The sequence below is a fragment of the Scylla paramamosain genome, chromosome 6, assembly GCF_035594125.1.
Source record: "Scylla paramamosain isolate STU-SP2022 chromosome 6, ASM3559412v1, whole genome shotgun sequence".
NCBI classification, from domain to species: Eukaryota; Metazoa; Arthropoda; class Malacostraca; order Decapoda; family Portunidae; genus Scylla; species Scylla paramamosain.
The window spans coordinates 29,096,295-29,118,414 of NC_087156.1; the positions used below are offsets into that span (position 1 = coordinate 29,096,295).

At 39.6% G+C, this 22,120-nt stretch overlaps 1 protein-coding gene across 12 annotated transcripts in view; it reads left to right on the forward strand.

The window, feature by feature from the left end:
- Nucleotides 1–22,120, forward strand: part of LOC135101581 (cytosolic purine 5'-nucleotidase-like) — a 53,563-nt gene that overhangs the window by 827 nt on the left and 30,616 nt on the right. For 2 of the 12 annotated variants that reach the window (XM_064005726.1, XM_064005722.1), the window contains exon 1: nt 18,358–18,484. Coding sequence is in view for 7 of the 12 variants with exons in the window: in XM_064005716.1 (XP_063861786.1) it covers nt 18,139–18,153; nt 18,362–18,542 (196 nt within the window). In the remaining 5 variants the exon portion in view is untranslated. Of the gene's footprint in view, nt 1–212; nt 611–1,184; nt 1,262–5,825; nt 5,959–11,532; nt 11,683–17,007; nt 17,145–18,123; nt 18,154–18,357; nt 18,543–18,653; nt 18,763–22,120 lie in introns of those variants that run through there. The other 10 variants (XM_064005720.1, XM_064005718.1, XM_064005719.1 and 7 more) reach the window with 10 other exon arrangements.

Sequence of the window (22,120 nt, forward strand, 5' to 3'; positions counted from 1 at the left end):
TCCTATAACAAAATATATTTGCCATTCGCTATTGTATTAGTACCAGAAAATTCGTAGCAATAGCCACGAAAAATTACTTGAACATTTCTTGACATTACATCTAAGAGTAATTCTCTAAGAAGGAACGTTTTTGTTGCATTACGAGTCCAGATTGTACTGTACTGTTGTAATGAGTGACTGGCCGAGGCCTGGCTGCGCCACCTCCGCTCTGCAGCAGACGACGCTCGGCTGGCAGGGTTTGGTGGGGTTTGTTCCGCACCTCCCTACTTTTCGTTGTAATTGCTGTGATTAAGTTTATAGTGGGCTTTGTTGAATGAAACTACATGTATTAAGTCATGAAAATCAAGTTTTCCTATTAATTTGTATTGTCATCGAACAGTTGAGTGTAATTCTCCATATAGTGTTGTTGGCACTGTTCGAGCGGAACACAAGTCATTCTTACCGTGGTAGGTGCCAACACTCACCACTGGTGCCGAGGTCTTCCTTTGCTCAATATCTAGCGTCTCGTGAAGTTGGACTGTGTCTGTGCAAAAATCTAAAGACGAGCAATAGCTGTAGCATTCCTTAATTGGATTGCAAAGTAATTTGACGATTTTTTGAGTGAAAACAGGTGAGTCAAGATTTTTTTTTTTCTCACTCGTCTAAGTAGATATTACAAGTAGAAGTAGTTTTACCTCTGTATTGCTATTGTTACGGTTTAACAGTACTTTGATAATGCTTAAGTGTCGCTGCTGTTGGCAATATTAATTACCATTATTTTGTTTACTTTTTTTCTTTGGTAAAATTTGTAGAATTGATCAGAAAATTTCCTGAGCTGAAAATGAAAACTGGAGACTAGATTGTTGTTTGTTCATGTTAGTTGTAAAGCTTCAGAGCTGTATGACTTCAAACTATTAATTAATTGATATTAGTGTTTCTCCCATCTTGACAAACACACCAGGTGAAATACATAATAAGTACATAATAAACTGTTACTGGTAATGCAGAGTGACATCATCTCTATAATGTGCGATAAGGTTCTCATCTTACCAGTACAAATACAACCTTCATAGACAGGTGAGGGCAAATTATGGTGATGTGAACCTCTCAGGTATAGGTAAAACATAAAAAAAAAAAAATCACACAATGAGACTTTGCATGTGTTGTTGAGTGATGAACAAATAAAACACATCTTGTTTCAACAGCAATTTGGCGTGGCTGGAGGACACTAATTAACAACAGAATCACTTCAATGATGGAAGCTTGTAATGCATTGCTGTATGTAAGTTAAAACAGTATTTATATGCTCCAGCAAATTTCTACTATTACCACATTTACTATAAACATGAAATTATATGTGCTGTGCTACTGGCTCAGGAGACATCAGTCTAGTAGAACCATGCCCAGTTTGGGATGGTGGATTACACCACTGCCAACTTATGACATGGCAGGCTACAACTACAACTGATTCAGAACACAGCACATTATATATATATATATATATATATATATATATATATATATATATATATATATATATATATATATATATATATATATATATATATATATATATATCAAGGAAACAGCAGTATGTGGTCACTGCCATCTTGGGACAAGGTAGTTTACACTTACTGTTGACAGAATTCAGCAGATTACACTGCTGATACAGGGTTCAGCAGATTACACTAGTGTGACATACCATGTCCACCTTCAGTCCACAACACCTGCTTTTGATGTTTGGCTTCATAGATTATAACCTTGTTGATGAGAGGACTTGATGGTTGATGGGTGATAAAGATATGTAGTATATTGAACTTGTGAACAAGTGCAGAAGTCATACACAAAAATCAAATGGTATGTGTGTGTGTGTTCAGAGGATAATTCCTTGATTTGGAGACTGGCAGCACAAAAGGTGCATTGGCATAAGAAGCAGTCTGAGTGATATTGATTTTTACTTGAAGTAGGTATATTTGATGGATACCAAACAGTAGAGCAAGGTATGGAAAGTATTGACATGATAATTAATTCCTTGTCGTGCATTGACAAATTTTGTCACTGGGGAATATGATTAATGCTACAATTTGATCATTCAGATAATATTGAAACTCATACTATTAGTATGTAATAAGAAAATACACAATAGTAGACATAATATGTAATATGTTTAGTACAAATAATATTAATATGTATCATGAAGCTGACAACAAAACTGATAATACTTTGTTATGCGTATCATTGATTACTGTTGACAGTTATTGAATTAATGATAGTGGTTTACCTCTTACAAAAGAATATTACTTAGAGAAGTGAGAAACTAGGCTCTGAAGTAAGCAGGAACTATGGTTCTGTCCTTCATGAAGGATAATCTCAGCCTTCAACCAATACAACAAGGTGTAGAAAATTTATTATGTCACCTACAAAACTAATCTTGAAAATTGATATAAATGTGCTTTCCATTTCTCCTTTTCACAAATAGTATTTTTCTTCGTCAATACTTAGTGAGCCCTGAGTAGTGCTAGTAAGTGTGAAACTCATATCACAATGTGATGTTAAGGAGCTTGAAGTTGTGATACTTTTCCATGCTGCCTTGCTATGAATTATTGAAACAAAACTTCAACAATTCATAGAAAGATTTGATGTTCTGGCTTTTCTTGCATAGATCCAAATTAAAAGTGTTATTAATTTTGGTATTGAAGCTTGGTTTTTCAAAATTATATTTGTGGCTGGAATGTAATGAATAGGAAATAGTTAAGTACATAGATGTGCAGTACTGTGAGTATTGTATTGGTGAACAAATTTGACACAGACCATTAATGGAGAAAGGTCATATGATTTGGAATGTGATGATCATGTTCAGACAGAAGGTACATTGTCAGTGAACAGACTGAGTAAGACATGGGATGAGGTCTGGAGGAAGAAGGGCTTCCACTTTCTTCACCCTGACCCTTATTACTAACCAGGGGCTTCATCCTCTGCATCTTTTATTTCATTGCTCCATCATGCTCATATCATCAACCTTAATGTGCTAGGATTTCATGTGCAGAAAGTATGTAATAAATCATTTGTACTGTATGCATATGCCTTGTCATGATTGTATTGCTTCAGGGGTAAATTTAGCTCACTTTTTGCAACATAATGTTATGTGTGTAATCAGTATTTTTTTAAATCTATTATAATTGTGTGGAAACATGTAAAACCCATATCATAAATTTCAAATCAATAACATATTAATTTTGCTGCTGAAGCAGTGTGTGTGTGTGTTTGTGTGTGTGTGAAAAGAAAGAAAAAAGAAAAAGAAAAAAAAAAATATATATATATATATATATATATATATATATATATATATATATATATATATATATATATATATATATATATATATATATATATATATATATATATATATATATATATATATATATTTTTTTTTTTTTTTTTTTTTTTTTTTTTTTTTTTTTTTTTATGTAGGAAGGACACTGGCCAAAGGCAACAAAATTCCAATAAAAAAAATGCCCACTGAAATGCCAGTCCCACAAAAGGGTCAAAGCAGTGGTCAAAAATTGATGAATAAGTGTCTTGAAACCTCCCTCTTGAAGGAATTCAAGTCATAGGAAGGTGGAAATACAGAAGCAGGCAGGGAGTTTCAGAGTTTACCAGAGATAGGGATGAATGATTGAGAATACCAGTTAACTCTTGCGTTCGAGAGGTGGACAGAATATGGGTGAGAGAAAGAAGAAAGTCTTGTGCAGTGAGGCCGCGGAAGGAGGGGAGGCATGCAGTTAGCAAGATCAGAAGAGCAGTTAGCATGAAAATAGCGGTAGAAGACAGCTAGATATGCAACATTGCGGCGGTGAGAGAGAGGCTGAAGACAGTCAGGTAGAGGAGAGGAGTTGATGAGACGAAAAGCTTTTGATTCCACCCTGTCTAGAAGAGCAGTATGAGTGGAACCCCCCCCAGACATGTGAAGCATACTCCATACATGGACGGATAAGGCCCTTGTACAGAGTTAGCGCTGTGGGGGGGGTGAGAAAAACTGGCGGAGACGTCTCAGAACGCCTAACTTCATAGAAGCTGTTTTAGCTAGAGATGAGATGTGAAGTTTTCAGTTCAGATTATAAGTAAAGGACAGACCAAGGATGTTCAGTGTAGAAGAGGGGGACAGTTGAGTGTCATTGAAGAAGAGGGGATAGTTGTCTGGAAGGTTGTGTCGAGTTGATAGATGGAGGAATTGAGTTTTTGAGGCATTGAACAATACCAAGTTTGCTCTGCCCCAATCAGAAATTTTAGAAAGATCAGAAGTCAAGCGTTCTGTGGCATCCCTGCGTGATATGTTTACCTCCTGAAGGGTTGGACGTCTATGAAAAGACGTGGAAAAGTGCAGGGTGGTATCATCAGCGTAGGAGTGGATTGGACAAGAAGTTTGGTTTAGAAGATTTCTTGTCCTATCCACTTCTACGCTGATGGTACCACCCTGCACTATATATATAATATATATATATATATATATATATATATATATATATATATATATATATATATATATATATATATATATATATATATATATATATATATATATATATATATATATATATATATATATATATATATATATATACATACACACACACACACACACACCGACTAGACGTTTTTAGCTCGACGGATTTTTTTAAGACAAAAGACTCATCCTGTCGTGAGTGTTGGTCATGTATTCTTGGTAAACCCAGGGTCGAGTCTCTTTCAACCGCATATCGAACCGTTGGGTATAAATAGATGGTTAGTACGGTGAGGGGGAAGGTGTAGTAATGTGTGTTGCCTTTTCCGGTGTGGGACTCGAAAATTTAACGGAAAATCCTGTTGCGATTTTTTTATTTATATATTTATTTATTTTCCTTTATTTATTTATTTATTTATTTATTCATTTATTTATTTTTTTACTATCCTTGTGAAAATTTCTGTTGTTAGATCTGGATTGTGATTGTGATTGAACGCCCCTCGCTGATACGCACGTACTGTTTTAACATTGCCAAGTCAGGGCTTCAAAGAATAACCACATTACTGACCCTGCGGACTCCGTGAACCTTGACAGTTCTTTAGGGACAGAGGTCAGCGGGAATGATTGATTGGTAAAATAAAATATCTTGGCGCCGCAATGTCTGTTGTGATAATAGGGCTTCCATCCCACCTGGCTAATTTTCTTTGTTTTTCTTCCCGAGAACGACTTAATCACTAAAGATAGTTTTATCATACGAGTGTGAGCGCCATCCCTTCCATTTGAAATGATGTTATACCCCTGATCCTAGAGGTTCTGCTGTTGTAAATAAAAAAAAAAGTTCCCCACCCCAAGATGGTGGATTAGAGGGGATGGGAGCAACTGTTTAACTCGGAAACGAGATCTTTGCGATCCCAAACATCGTTAAAATCAGTCGGATTGCAGGAAATATACCGAACATCAATTTTGCTGTGACTATGGAAAACTGAATCTTGACTGACATGCTTATAACCGAAGATAAAACTTAGTCATGGATTAAGCGTTGCATATAGAAATGAGTTCGTCCAACTGGCTATAATTTTAAGACCGCAGTCCCAGACGTTTCGCCGCCTATCTTGCCTACTTTAGTTAATGTTATGGAAGCTTTCAAGAGTATTTCTTAGGATTCTGGTGATAGTTTAACTAGGATTATGCATCAGCAATGGAGGGAAACATCTATGAACTCTCAATATGCAATAATTTTTGTGGCCTTTGAAAGTAAGTCTATGAAAGTCCTGAAACATTTAAGAATGCGAGCATTGCATATGCACTCTGCAATATGGGTTATTAATATGTTCATCACCCCCAGCAGGAAGGATGAGTGAGGAGCGCGATGTGGTGACACCCCTGGAGCCCCTGACTCCCTCCTCCTGCGGGGGAATTTCCACTTCATCCTCGTCTGAGTTCAGCAGTCGCAAATACTACCGTGATGTGCCGCACCGGTGAGGAGTTATTATTATTATTATTATTATTATTATTATTATTATTATTATTATTATTATTATCATTATTATTATTATTATTATTATTGTTTGTATCAGTAGCAGTAGTAGTAGCAGCAGCAGCAGCAGCAGTAGCAGCAGCGGCAACAGCAGCAGCAACAGCAGCAGCAGCAGCAGCAACAAATTAAATTAGACAGGAAAGAAGTAATAATTTCACTGATTATAGTATTATTATATTTAATTAATTAATTCAGTCATTCACACACCACATTTTCTCCAATAACGGAATTGAACGGCCAATGATAAAGGGGAAAAAAAAAAAAAACTATATGCGACAAAATATGCGCACAGTCGCGTGCTTGCTATGAAACACTTTTATGGATGTTATGAGAGAAGTATGTGTGCGATGTTACGATCAATGAAAACTTGTTTGACCGCCGGAGCAGCACGCCTGCCTCCCGCAGCAGGCTCACAGCGGGGAGGAGCAGATAACCTCTTGCACACTTTCTCTTAAGGTAGGAAAGTAAGCAGTGGAATAGGATGATAAACGTGGTATGTATATGGTGGTGATTGCTCATAGTATTCTAAACAAAAAAGAAAAAAAAAGTGTTGAAGTTCTTTAAGGTATGTTGCTAAGTAGATCATTATACAAAACCATCATATTTAAAAGGATCCCGTTTGAACATTTATTAGCATTTTGTAGACAGAAAATTAAATTTATAAATACTAAGATAAGATAAGATAAGATAAGATAATTTATTCGTCAAGTTGTAATACAAAATGTAATACAAATGAAATTCATTTTGGCTTAAGAGCTCCCTAGTAGTTGCTTATACATAACATTAAAAAAGTAAATAAAATCAGTAAAACAATAAAACAATAAAACATTAAGAAAGGAGTCATTACATGGGCTATCGTATACATGCAATATCGGGCTATTTCTGCCCTCATCATGAACCATCACATACAGTAACTATATGTAAGTTTACTGATATTAAATTGTCATATTAATCTTGTGACCGCCATGAACTCTGATAATCTTTTAAAATGTTATTGTGCAAGTTCACAATTTCGAAAGACACCTCCAAATAATTATGTAGTTTAAACCTTCTAGTTCCTTTATATCTTTGCTAATTAAAATAGTCTAAATATGATTGTTTAAACCTTCTAGTGCCTGCAGTTATATCTTTGCTAATTAAAATCGTCTAGATATGCTTGAAACACCTTAACACCATCACCACAGAAAGAGTTAACCCCAGGTGAAGCGAGACACGAGTCAAAAGGCTACGTAGGATGTCCTGCAAACGAGACTCACCCACGCAACGCTACTCATCCACCCTCGTCCTTGCCTCCCTCGCCATGACGTTCGGTGGACACTGGTGCTAGATTATGATAGGTCACGAATTCTAGCCAATTTTCATCTCTCCTGGGGGTAACTTGTTTGTAAGTATCCGTGACGTTGCCAGACTTTAACAGGCCACGGTGATCAATGGGACGAAGGCTGAATCGCTTTTCTAGGAGTTTCATGCTTCAAACATACCGGCTAGCCGTGATAGAAAACCTTAATGCCTGGAACACACACACACACACACACACTCTCTCTCTCTCTCTCTCTCTCTCTCTCTCTCTCTCTCTCTCTCTCTCTCTGTGTGTGTGTGTGTGTGTGTGTGTGTGTAATTACGGTGTATTAAGTAGGATCTCCATTATTTACGTAGAACTATTTTTAGCTGTAATCATGATATAGTTAATACAGTCTGAGATACTCCGTACTATTTTCTACTGTAATTACGATGCAATTTTCATTATTTTCAGCGTTGTTAGCGTAAATCTTCACGAGTTATTTATTGTTAGTATACGAATAACTTCACAATATATTTTTGGAAGCGAAATGCCAGTTTTCAAGGATTGTATTAGATTATTATATTGTGTACGCAATGGAGACAGCGAGCGAGCGAACGAGCTGCTCCATTTCCTCACCCTACTGAACCCTCTCTCTCACCAGTTACCACTAGTATGCACCGCCATCCAGGAAGAAACCATCAATCGCCGCCTTACTTAACTAGGAAGAAGCTATAAATGACTCGTGTATGTTACCGAGAATATTAAAACTTTTACGTCCCTCTATTCACATTGATTTGAACGCCGCGGTGGTGTTATGAACTAACAGGAAAAGATAACGTTTTAATTAAGATGAAAATTCATTAATGTAATGCTCACAAAATAGAAGATGACAAGAATAGATTCAGTAATCACGTTGTTAATGCCGAGTCGATATAGGGAACTCAGAAAAGATTGGATAAATTTATGGATAGGGATGGTGGGTGGGTATAACTGTGTATGTTCTATATAGTGAGTGCTACGAGTAGGCTGGTGACTTCTTGTGCTTCACTTATGTTCTTAATTCGTAGGCAGAGAAGTAGAGAGTTTTGTTAGAGAAAGAAAGTATACAAGAGGCAATAGGGTGGTGAGGGCAGCGGATATATTCAGACTAAGTTGTCTAAGAAGCAGTTTGGACAACACTACGGGCTGCGGCCATCATCCCAGACATTTCGCCGTCTTATTTCGACTATCTTAACAGGCTGTAATGGAAGCTGTTACTCTCGTCAAGTCCGTTTTCATGATTCTAGTAGTAGTTTAACGAATTCTGCATCACTGGTGGGAAAAATTACCTTGAAAACGACTGATCATGCTATCAGTGTTCCCAAAGCTGTTTTCAGGATTCCAATAATAGTCTAATAAGAATTCTGCTTTAATAGTGGAAAAAAATAACCATGTGAATTCGATGTTATAGTCACGCTGTTAGTGTTGTCAAGGCTGTTTTTATGATTCCAATAGTAGCTTGATAAGGATTGTGCATCGTTAGTTGGAAAACTCGACTAGTCAACAATGCTGCCTTTGAAAAATAGTGCCAGTGGTAATCCTAAGCGTTTCAGAGTCCAGGGATGCATCATTACTGGTCGGGGAGTGCAATTCAAGTGGGGTGTAACAGTATCCAAAAAATTACCGAGGCATGACAAGTAGCGGGATTCCTGGAAATTGAAACTTGTCTTAGGTGAGGAAATTGATACTCTGGTTTGCCCACCACCACCACGACCTGCCCCGAATCACGTTGCATTTTTCCCTTTCTCTTACAGTTTATGTGCCGCTCCTTTCATTCCCTTCCGGCCAACTCCCCTCTCCCATGAACGTTTCTTACCGTAGTAGTAAATAAGTACATGAAAGTGATGTATACTCTGGCAGAACACACACACACACACACACACACACACACACACACACACACACACACACACACACACACACACACACACACACACACACACACACTTGAAGAACCATGTCGTCATCCAGCATCATTTAAAAAAAAATCCTGCATAATATTATATCTTTTAAGGAAAGATTCTTGTCCATTGTTGAAAGCAGAGATTTTGGCCAGAGAGAGAGAGAGAGAGAGAGAGAGAGAGAGAGAGAGAGAGAGAGAGAGAGAGAGAGAGAGAGAGAGAGAGAGAGAGAGAGAGAGAGAGAGAGAGATTAAAAATATGAAACTGGTTAACTTTCCGTCGTTCCTTGGTGTGAAGACTGGATGCAGGGATGGAGGTGGGGGAGGAGGAAGGAAGAGGGAGGGGAGAGGAAGGGAAAGGATACCTGAGCTGCCATTTGAGGTCAGGCGAGTGGAGGTTTCTGTGCCATGAGCGCCTTGATCACACTTACACACACACACACACACACACACACACACACACACACACACACACACACACACACACACACACACACACACACACACACACACACACACACATACGTGCTCTGGGGGGAAGCTGTTGAACCGGTTCCTGATATGGGTATGGGTTCCTCCCGGTTCCAGGCAGATGTCCTTGTCACGGTATTATACTTGCACTAGGCAGGGAACGCCCTTGTCACTATATTATACTAGGCAAGGAACGCCCTTGTCACTGTATTATATGAGTATTAGGGAGGGGACGCCCTTATCACTGCATTATATAAGTATTAGACAGGGAACGCACTTGTCACTATTATACTAGGGATGATAGGTGATATAGGTAGATATATTTTATACAGGCATTGCCACATGTAGACCTAATGTCTCCTTTCTTTATTTTCTTATATTCATATGTTGAACTTATCTTACTTATCGTTACATGCATACCTTTCAGTGTAGTTATTTTACAGACCTTGGTCATGGGGTATGCGAGTGAAAAATGAAACTGTCAGTTGAACAAGAATTTGCTTTGAATGATCGCATACGTGCATTAGAAATCTATTATAACTTGTCTTTAGGATTCCCTTTTCCTCGATTCCTCTTCACTCGTACTTAAACAACAAGTATGCGAGTAAAATAAGAGAAAATAAAATATCAGTAGAATCTGCTTTGAAAGCTACATAGGTACAGTAGAAATCTATCGTAACTTTTTTCGAAGATTCATGTTGTGCTTTCGTATTTTTTATGTTTTTTTTGCAACCTTTGACCTGTCGTGCGCGAGTGAAATAAATTAAAATAAAACTGTCAATGTAACAAACTACCAAGTTTCAAGACTACATAAATACAGTAGGAATCTATCATAATTCGTTTTCCAACATCCATATATGTGATGGAGTCACGATCACCAGCTGCATCCTCCTTAGAGAGGTTAGAGTTCTGTGGATAAGGGTGAGCTCTCGCACACCACACATGATGCTCTTGCTCAATGGGGGGCGGTAACCGGTCGCGCATTAGTGCACATCCTTGCACGTCAGCGAGCGTGAATCTCAGCCTGCCAAGGGTGTGTGTGTGTGTGTGTGTGTGTGAGAGAGAGAGAGAGAGAGAGAGAGAGAGAGAGAGAGAGAGAGAGAGAGAGAGAGAGAGAGAGAGAGAGAGAGAGAGAGATGAGGGGTAAGGGAGGATATGATAGATGAATAGGAAAACACACAGATAAGAGGGTATAATTGATAAATGAAGAAACAAAGAGACTGAAACCGTGACGTAAAGAATCAGATAGACAGGCAGACAGAGACCGTTACAGATAAACAGATAAGGGGGTAAACAGAGACCGTTGACACGTAAACAGACAAATCGAGACAGATAAACAAACAATCAAACAGACAAAGGCAGAAACAAATAAACAAACAAAAATACAAAAAAAATAAACAAAGACAAAAACAAATAAACAAACAAGCAGACAGAAACAAATAAACAAATAAACAAAGACATAAAGATATAAACAAACAAAGACAAAAAGATATAGAGAAAGAAGCAGTTAAAGACAAAAATAGCAAATAAACACAAACATATAAAAGGACAAAAAATAACAAACATATAAACAGGCAAAAAAAAAAAAAAAAACAAGAACACACACACACACACAAACAAACAAAGCATACAGACAGACAGACAGACAGACCACCAATGAAATGAACGGAAGTACATATACGCAAGAAATCACATTGCAACGGCGGCGGGGACGGAAACACTCACTCACTCATTCACTTACTCAGACAGGGGCACCACCACTACTACCACCACCACGCCCACCACCACCAGGTCCCAAAATTCCCGACACAGGCTTGACATACTGAGCCTTCCTTTCCCACTCAGCCATTCAGTCTTGGTTTGGTCCCTGAGTGAGGAAGCTGTCACGGCACACCACGCTCAGCAAGAATACGCGTTACCGTCCTGCTTTGTCGGAGACTTTGTGTTTGTGTGTTTGTGTTTGTGATTATGAGGTAAAGTGACGATGTGGTTTTGTTTTTACTTGCAAGTGGTTTTTCTTACCTTTTATCTTGCCCTTTGCTGGTGTTAAATCAGTCGATCATCAGTATCTACCTTTTTAATTAATTGTTTATTTGTTTATCTGTCAATCTATTTGTCTATCTACTTATGTCTCTATATCAGTCAGTCTAGCTTGAACCACAGTCCTAGAAAAAAAAAAAGTTTATGCTTACATTTACCTATTAACCACATTGAGAGTCGTATTATCTCAGTGTTTTTATGTGTGTACGTTTGCGAATCTGTAAGTACGTTGCACTGGCGGTATTGTGCGTTGAAAGTATTTCCAGGTTGTTTGTTGATGTAGTATTTTACGGAGAGGTTTTCGGGGACAGCACAGTGTTATTGTTATATATAGTGCATGTATTATTCCTGCATTCGTGGCTTATAAGTTTCTGTCCAGTCGCGTAGTTACTCCAGTTTTCCCCAGTATGTTCTCTCTTTTCTACTTTTCTTGTGTCAGTAGTTGGAGTACGAACCTTCTCCATTTGCTTCTTTGCAGTTTCTCTAGCTTCAGGGGTTGGTGCGAGTCTCCTTCACACTTTTCTGCCTTATATCTTCTATTGTTCCAGTTTTGTGAAGCTCCGCCGGTGTTCCATCTCCCCATTTCACTGTGTCACCTTTCTTTGCAGTTTCTCTAGTGTCAGGAGTTTTTACGAGTCTTCATTTGTTTTTCTGCCTTGTCTTCTGTTGCTCCCATTCTCTAAAGCTCCACCGTTGTTCCATCTCTCCACATCATTTTCCGTCGTTTCCTATAATACTCCCCTCAGCAGGCCACTTTCACGCTCCCTTTATCCTTTATCTACCGAGGTCATTATAACACCTCTTGTTTGAGCATCCCTACTTGATCTTACCAAGCAAAATAAAGTCATAGGCAATGAAAGATTGGCACTATACCCTATCAGTATCTTTGTTTTCCGTGCTTGCTCTCGGTATTATTCTCCAAGCTTGTAGCACATTTTATCCTCACAGTAGTCAAGGAGTTCCTCATCACCTCTTCACTCTAGATGACCGAACCATCTCAGCTTTGATTTTCCGGTGACTTCACTTATACACTCCATTCCTGCCATCTTGGTATCCTCGTTTCTCAAATGCTGTAGGAGTGAAATACCACTCCCTCATTTCTCATTTGTTCTCGGGGTGAGATGCCCACGTCCCTGCAATGTACCTGTGTAGACCTTGGATAATTCACCTTTGCCTACCCATGCCTGTTATCTTAGGCCAGGATACACGTTATCTGCCGTGATATGACTGATTATAAGGTAATGCGACAGATGAAGTACCAGTGATTACAGCGACCTTTCTTACCTTCCATCTCGTCTTCACCTGTCGCTGACCACTTACCTTTGTTTTACCTGTCTGTATCTCTGTTATCAAAGATACTCTGACGCCCTCGGTATATTCAACAGCAGAAGTGTTCCCCCTGTCGAGGCAAAACTCCCCAGGTAGTGAGATCAGCTGTGCAGGAATTAACCGGTATTTGCTGGCGTTTTGTCAGGTGTGATACTCTTACCTGGGCGTGTGATAACTGTAATCTGGGAGGAATGCTTATCCGATAGCACGGAGATTGATGGTACTCTTAACTCTCTTTTTTTTTATTACTGCTATTATTATTTATTCATCTATTTATTTATTTATGCATTCTTTCATTCATGCATTCATTCATTCATTCATTCATTCATTTTTCGTTTTACATGTCAAGGAGACTGGCCAAGAAAAAAAAAAAAAGAAAGAGATAAAAGTGTGAAAACCCGTTCAACTCGCCACGCCCTAAAACTCGAAGAGGAAAGAATGTAAGCTACCTCAGTTCTTTCAAATGCAAGCTTCGTCTGCAGGTGGAATGTGGTTTTATTACTAACTTCACCGGTAGAGGACGCCATCACCTGTTTGTATACTCCTGTCATTATTGGTTAAGAGTCTTCTATAGGCTCCTTCACTGTTAGAGAATGAGTCTTTTTTCTTGAGGTCTTTCATTGTTAGATAAACGGGTCATTCATTGCTAGATAAGAGTTTTTCTTTTCTTGGGGTTCTTCATTGTTAGATAAGTCTTTCTTCTTGCCCTTCATTGTTAAATAAGAGTTTTTTTTTTCTATTTTGTCTCCTTTATTATTATGTAAGAGTCTTTCCCTTGGAGTTCATTATTATTAGAGAACGAGTCTTTCCTTGGGCTCCTTCATTGTTAGGTAAGATTCTTCTTTGGACTTCTTTTCTTTGGACTGTTTTTCTTTGGGATGCTTCAGTGTTAGATCCGAGTTTTCTTTGGGGTCTTTGCATGAGGATCGCCAGAACAAATCGTAACACTACATATTTCTGACTATTACATTGGTGGCAGCGGTGGAATAAAAAGAAAACTATGGTATATTACTTCCTATCTTACCCATTTCTAACATTCATCTTACTCTTTCCTCAGTATGCTCCTCCGTCACACCCTTCACCTATCACTGGGATGTCTTCCTTCAGTGCCTCCATAAACCTTCTTGGGCTGCATCCGTCAGGGTCACCAGAGCTGAACACCTGTTTCTACCTTACTCTGCTTTCCTTATGTTCCTCCGCCACACCCACCACCAATACATTTTCCTTCATTGCATCCATAAACATTCCCTTTTGTCATGCTCCGTTGCTTTTGCCTGGTGGTGCCATTTTCATCACGCATGGGGAAAAAAGAGAGAATTGGTGAATTATTTTGACAGTATAGAAAAATGTTAATCATCAAGTAAAGGAATCTCTCTCTCTCTCTCTCTCTCTCTCTCTCTCTCTCTCTCTCTCTCTCTCTCTCTCTCTCTCTCTCTCTCTCTCTCTCTCTCTCTCTCTCTCTCTCTCTCTCTCTCTCTCTCTCTCTCTCTCTCTCTCTGCTATTTGATATGTTATGTTTTCGTTGCTTCAATTTACCTTCTCGAGTTCCATTTCTCTATAGTTTTGGAGGTCATAGGAGAATATAAGGTGATGTGCATCTGAAGGCTACTGTACTGTTTGTTGTGGGGACGAAGGCAGCGATGCACGTCGAAGGAGTGGCAGACGGCCCATACATATACATATCCGATAGTTAGGAATTATATATGTACTGTACTTACAAGAAATAAGACATTCAACATTACACAGAATTCTGGATTGAATAAAATATGGTTTTGGTATGTAAGGGCTCACAAAAGAAAAAAAGATGTATACTGGATGTGAGCTTATTAAATCTTTAACGTGCTCCTCTCTCTCTCTCTCTCTCTCTCTCTCTCTCTCTCTCTCTCTCTCTCTCTCTCTCTCTCTCTCTCTCTCTCTCTCTCTCTCTCTCTCTCTCTCTCTCTCTCTCTCTCTCTCTCTCTCTGTGTGTGTGTGTGTGTGTATGTCTGTCTATCCATCAATCTATCTATCCAAATGTACCAACTGAAAGAGCACTCAGAGCAGCAGCGCGTCAATGAAGACCCAGGCGGCGGGCGGGTCAGTTGGACCAGCTATCATTGAATCACGGCACATTATCCTCAGTTGCGCCATGCTCCGTGGGACGCTTGGCAGGATGTGTCGTCATGTTTCACTGTCACAGTTTTATTTGTATATGTTAACGCGGGGGAAGCACTGATCTTTTCCTTCCCACTTCCACATCAAATTCTTAGGAATTATGTGTAACTCTCGTCATACCTGTGCCGGAAATTTCTCGCATGACGTAATAACGAGAAAAGAGAAGAAAAAGGTGGTCTGGAAGTGAAAGTCACCCCACCCGCTTATTCTCGAGGTGTTGATGGTCTCTGGGTCAGCTGGCGTCTTCATGCTGCGCGAGTCTTTGCAATCCCAAGGTCAAATTCATCTAATGCCATGTTCTTAAACGTTTCAGCGTCTTACCTTCATTGCCTTCTAATAATAATGGAAGTTATTAGTTTTATTTTCCAAGGATTTTCTGGTGATTCTAATGGTCGTTTAACAAAGATTATGTATCGACAAAGGCAGAAAATGTCTTGAGAACTTGATTTATTATTCCTGTGACCTTTGAAAATAGCCCTGTTGAAAGAGGAAAGCGTTTAAACGTACGTGCTCTGGTTATTACTCTTTGATATTGTAATGTAGAGGGCATCTCTTTGCCTTGTTTATTAGAGCCATATTAGTTAGTGCCATATTATTGTTATAAGGTCCGTATATTGTCGAATGCTTCAGTGCCTTAGGTCGTATATGTTTTCAACAGACTCTAGTGGATGTTACTGGAGTTTTCAAGAATGTTTTCATGATCCTAGTGATATTTTAAGAGGGGACCTTAACTCGAATATATCTTCAGTTGGCTCTAGTAGCTTTTATTGGAGTTTTCAAGGGTGTTTTTCATTACTCTAACGATAGTTCAACAGGGACCATACGAGTATTCTGCAACGTATCAACTTTTTCATCTCAATTAATATATATATATTCATCACGCTCTTGTGGATTTTTTTTTTTAATGTTTTCAAGGGTGTTCTTGTGTTTATAGTGATTATTCAGTAAGTTTTCTGCATGCTCAGTGATGGAAATACCCAAGAGAACCTGACTAATCATATCTGCAGCCTTTGAAAATATTCCTTACGAGAGTCAAAAACGTTTTAGATTACCTCCAAGGATTCTGTACCGTCACTGAGATCAAGACAACCATGAAGATCTCAATTACCAGCTCGGTTGCCATTGATGATAATCTTCATAAGAGTACGAGACTAAGACGTGTCTGTGTAGGGAGATCAGTCGCAGAGCCATCACTCGTGTAAACATCGTATGAGAAACAAATCACGTCTTCTTTCATCTGTCATATTTTACTTTGATTCATATTCTTTACCTACCTTGTGTTCCCTCATTTCCTTTCCCTTCAGTTCTCCTTTCTTCTGATGTCCCTTCCTCAGTCGATCAATCGCAGAAGCATTAGATCAGCTAGACTCGTGCAAACGTCATATGAAAAACTAATCACGTCTTTTATCATTTGTCATGTTTCATTTTGATTCATATTCTCTTTCTTCCTTGTGTTCTCTCATTTTATTTTCCATCATTTCTTTCTTCTGGCAAGTCTTTTCCTCAGTTGATCAATCGCAGAGGCATCAAATGAAGTGAACTCTTGCGAACATTATGAAAAATTAATAACGTCTTTCATCTGTCATGTTTCACTGATTCATATCTCCTCTCGTCCTTGTGTCCTTCATTTCCTTTTTCCCTTCTTTCTTCTCTCATGTCATTTTCTCTCCATGTCCTGGTTCTCATTTCATGCGTCTTCCGTTACGCTACAACAGGTGTTAGCGGCAGTGTGTAGCTGGCAACTGAGTGACCCTCCTTGGTGTGTGGTTGGCCAAGTGTGTTACGTGGTGGCGTGAGGCTCAGGTGCGGCGGTGCGGACCAGACAGACAGACGGGTGGTGTTGATAGCCACACGTCTCGGTTCACCTGGTTTTTCCTTGTTTGTTATTTGCTTCACTGTGTTCGTGCGACTGGTAATGTGTTTGTTGTTGTGTTATGAGGTGTTTGACTTGTGGTGGGCGTGTTTTGTCAAGTTGCAACGTGTGTATAAACTGTGAGCTTTTTTTTTTATTATTTCTTTTTATTTGAACATTACACACATGGGGAATGAAATAATGTTAGATTACAAAAAGGAGCTGTGTTCGTAATCTGGAAGTTATTACTGTGTTCTGTTAATGGTTCTTCCGTTATAAGGAGTGTTTAAATGTGGCAAGCCGCTGATGACGTAAATTTACCACTCAAGTTAGCAAATATGTGCATACACACACACACACACACACACACACACACACACACACACACACACACACACACACACACACACACACACACACACACACTTCCCCTGGTAATCATACATACCGAAATTATTTTATGCTACGTCTTGTTCATTAGAGCGGAAGAAAAAAAAAAGTCTACTTGTCACATTCTGAAGACAGTTGAATAATGAGTGATTGAAAGACGGCGTGCTTGTGTTCTACCACTGGCACTGCTGGGAAGTTTATGTTTGATTGAGAAGAATCATTGCTTTAAAAACGCTGATACTCTTGTGGTAGAAGTAGTAATTGTAGTAGTTGGAGGAGGAGGAAGAAAAGGATTAGTTGGAATGGTGATAATTAAATTTGTGGTAATAATAGCTGTGAGAGGAGGAGGAAAAGGCATTGAAATGTTATATAGTAATTAAAGTTGTGGTAGATGGAGGAGGAGGAAGAGGAGGAGGAGCAGCAATGTGTCATCAAGGTCAGACGCGATACACCTTGAGGTGATTCAGAGCGGAACACAGAAACACGTCAAAAACACCACTACCACAGTTACTGGCAAGAAACACAGCCGAACAAACGTGAAGGGCCACTGGAAAGAGAAACCACACATTTTATTAAGACGCCAACACATTCCTGAGCGAAGGTTGTCTGCAGCAAGTCCACGGCTGGGTCATACTCGGCGGGGACCTGATGGACTCGTTGCGTCATGGACTGTGTTGTGGTGAGTCACTTTCCGCATCCCACGTGACTCAATGACTGGAGGGGAAATTGAGGGTAGTTTTTTTTTTTTTTTCTTGCCTCAGATTTGCACTAATTGTTTTAATGGGGTGATGTTAAGTGTCCCGTTAGCATACAGCAGTAGGGCGTTGATTAGTGGCCCTCTTATATATTCACAGATTATTTCCCTATCTTCCTTTACACTTCCCCAGGTCTCTGTTATCTGGTGGATGTCAGTAACTGGACGGCGAGACGAATTGGCAACTCGTGCTGAGATATATAAGCAGAGGCACAGTGATGCAAGAGTAGTGCAACGCGCGCGGCCTCAAAGTGAAGTGTGTGGCTTGTACCTCTGCCCTGTGTGTCGCTGTGAGAGGCAGTGGCACCATATTAGTAAAAAGTGACAGGCGGTGGGAAGGGCCAAGCTTTTAGGGCAAGGTTGTGTCAGACTGGACTGATGTTTATGTGATGGTGGTGTTTTTACCTTATATTTTTCATTACATCACAACAAAATCATTGCACCTGTTACTTTGTTATCAGTGTCGCGACAGATTTGACATTGGAGCGTCTTTTTTTTTCTTCCTATGCTGTACCTGAACAAGTGTTTGTAAAGGTGTGTGATGACAGTGAAACGTGTGTGTGTGTGTGTGTGTGTGTGTGTGTGTGTGTGTGTGTGTGTGTGTGTGTGTGTGTGTGTGTGTGTGTGTGTGTGTGTGTGTTGGCACCACCCCTCGGCTCCTCCCTATACCAGTGACGCGCGTCCTTCAGTTACTGTCAGTTTCATGCCGTCACATCTCTTCCAGTCTTAACCAGATATGTCCCAAGTTTCCTGTCCCATATCTTTGTTGCCTTTTTTCCGTCCTCCCAAATCCCTGTGCCTTTCGCCTCGCATCTCCCATCTCGCCCCTACGCAGCAGTGTCTCTCCCTTCATCCCTGTGCCTCAAACTCCCGTGTCCCCCTCACCCTCCACCCCAGCCTCTCGTGTCACGTGCAACAGCTTCCCTCTCTTGTCAACAGGCCCTTGTCTCGCTGTGTCCTCCTTCCCTCCCTCAAGTCACTGCCCCACATTCCAGGTTTTCCCACCGTGCTCCTTTCCTCCCTCCTCGCCTTGTTTTTTTTCCCACTCGCCAGTCCTATATCAGACCGGTCGCTTTGTATAGTGTAGTCATTGTGCAGTGCTTTTATTCATTGTGGAGTGTTACATGAGAGTTAATGAAGAGAGAAGGTTAAATCGGTCAGCAGTCAAGTAACATCGTTCACTCCCTTCTGTGTTTAGAACAGTGATTCTCTAATTTTTCTGATTGGGATCCTAAATGCATTCCTGAGCTGACCTGATAACCCTAAATGCATGTACGTGTAGTGTTAATTACTTGCTATTTTAATATGTTAGCTACACTTGTTTACAATTTACTAATCATTTCTGAGACCGTCCAGTGACCCTCAAACTTCTTTGGGTTTGGGAATCACAAATTGAGAGTTTTCCTTCAGTGTCAAGTTTTCTTATCTGCGAGGGTTATTTCAGTTGTCAGTGTCAGGTTTTTGTGAGACTAAGTTGTCAGCAGGTCAGTTAAGATTGAGGGAACAGATAACACACAGTTGGAGTGAGAACATCTTATTCGCTTCAAAATCGAACTGTATATATATCAAACACTAATTCACGTTCGACTCCAGTATCACTACCGCTACATTTCCGCTAATAGCATCGCCTGCAGTATAAATCCGCTTGGTATCCCTCTTATGGCCGGATACTAGAGATGATTTGAGGCGTTCACATCCGAATGTACACTCACAAACATTTAATCTATGCTAGTGGGGGAGAGAGAAGCGATACTCAGTGTACAAGACTGTTTGAGGAGCTTTGTGTGGTATCTTTCGTGTGTCAGCGACGCTATTTCTCAACCTTTTCAGTACCACAAGTAACTTTCAAAACTTGTTGTTTAATGATAAAGAAAATACACATAATTATCGTTGATAATAGATATTAAAGATGTTTTTTTTTTTTTTTTTACTCTGTAATGAAGAAAAACATCATATTAAACTTATAAACTCTTTGAATGACCTTCATAATATAATGAAAGTGATGTCGTTGTACTGGCAAGGGTCAAGTATCTGGCAGAGAATGGAACAAACGCCTTTTACTTCAGCCAGTATTCTTAAAGGCTTTGTTCTGCCATCAGGGATTCTGTCAAGGGCTATTGAAGTAATAAGCTCGGTTTTCGTTGATTTTTTTTTCTTTATTTAAGATGTCAAATCGTTGTTAAATTGTTATGAGAATCATGAAAACATCCTTGATAACCTCAACAGAAATGATAAGTTGGATTTTCAAGGGTGTTTTCTCATTAACGATGCAGAGTCCTTGTTGAACTATCGCTGGAATCATGAAAACACCCGTGAAAACTTCATGAGAAATTATAAATTAGATTTCCATGGATGTCTTTCCGTTAATAATGTAGAATCCTCGTTAATTTTATTTTCAATAGAATCATAGAAAACACCGAAGAACTCAACAACCTCCACCACTAGAGCCTGTCCAGAAGTAAAGACGAAACACTGGAATCTTGAAGCATGGGAGTTTTTATTTTGTAGACTGTCAAAAAAAAAAAAAAAAAAAAAAAAAACGAAAACGCATAAAATGTTCCTGGCCTTTATTCATATGGGAGGAGGAGGAGGAGGAGGGAGAGCACCATTACTCATTGTGCAAATAACTCCCCCAAGAAAGCTCGGCGGACCTACCTCAATGGCTGGAGATGTCAACCCGGGCCGCATCATCATGAATGGAACCTTTGTTGTGTTGTTGCGGTACTCTTTCCCAAGTACTGGATTTAAACCTTGTTGCTAGCCCACCGCGACACACACACACACACACACACACACACACACACACACACACACACACACAGACACACACACACGATCAGGCGGCGGGCTAGGGCAGAGGCAGGGGCAGGGGCGTGGGTGTGGGGGATCTAGGGGAGGGCGTAGTCAGGGTTGCTGTATGGAGGTGTGGCATGGTGATACGTGTGGCGTGTCAAGACATGTGCCTGGAGATGTAATCCCTTCAGTTCCGCGGCATCGATTTCATAATAGATGTCAGTGGAGGATTTTATTAAAGACGATTCTTGTCTTAGTAGGTAGGGGGCTATAAGACATCTATTTACTCATCCAACGTTATTACTATCATTGCATTGTATTTTATCCATTCTGACTGAAGATCATGTACGTAAACATTTCTTTATCTTACATTTAAAAGGCTGTGCTAGAAGTTATTTGGGAATTTCTAAGGATGCTTGTTTTTGTTATTCTAATTGTAGTTTAACAAGAATTCTACGTCATGAATAGGAAAAGAATGCCCATAAGAATACGAATAATCACTTCTGTGGCCTTTAAAAATAGTTCTGATGGGAGAGCAAAACGTTTAAGAAAACGAGCCTAAGTAACATGATGTAATGAAGTGGAGTATTTTGTAGCTCATAATCTGTTACCTATACCCGGATGTTAAAGAACGCTAGGGTTGTGATAGGGCCGGATCCACTAGGAAGGACCCACGCAAGCATTAGCAACAGACCGGTTTTCCACACGTGATCAGCGTGTGGCATAGTAGTGGTGGGCGTTGTGGTGTTTACTTTACCAGTCATCAACTCGGCAAATAGACCACTGCTGAATGAGAAATCCGTCGCGTACTGAACTGAATGGATTTTTTTTTTCGTTCCGTTGCGTAATGTTTCTTGGTTTTATCACTTCTTATCTACCTTAGTAAAAGCTTATCGTGGGTGAGAGAACAGAACTCATAAACCTCATCACAACGGGGATGGGAGGAGGAAGAGAACTAGGAAAGAAGAGGAGAAGAACGAGGGAAGGGGGGAGATGGAAAAGGACGAGGGGAAGGAAAAGGAGGAGAACAAGAAAAAAAACGAGAGAAGGATAAAAAAAAAAAAAAGAAAGAACGAGAAACAGGTAGAGGAGACGAAGA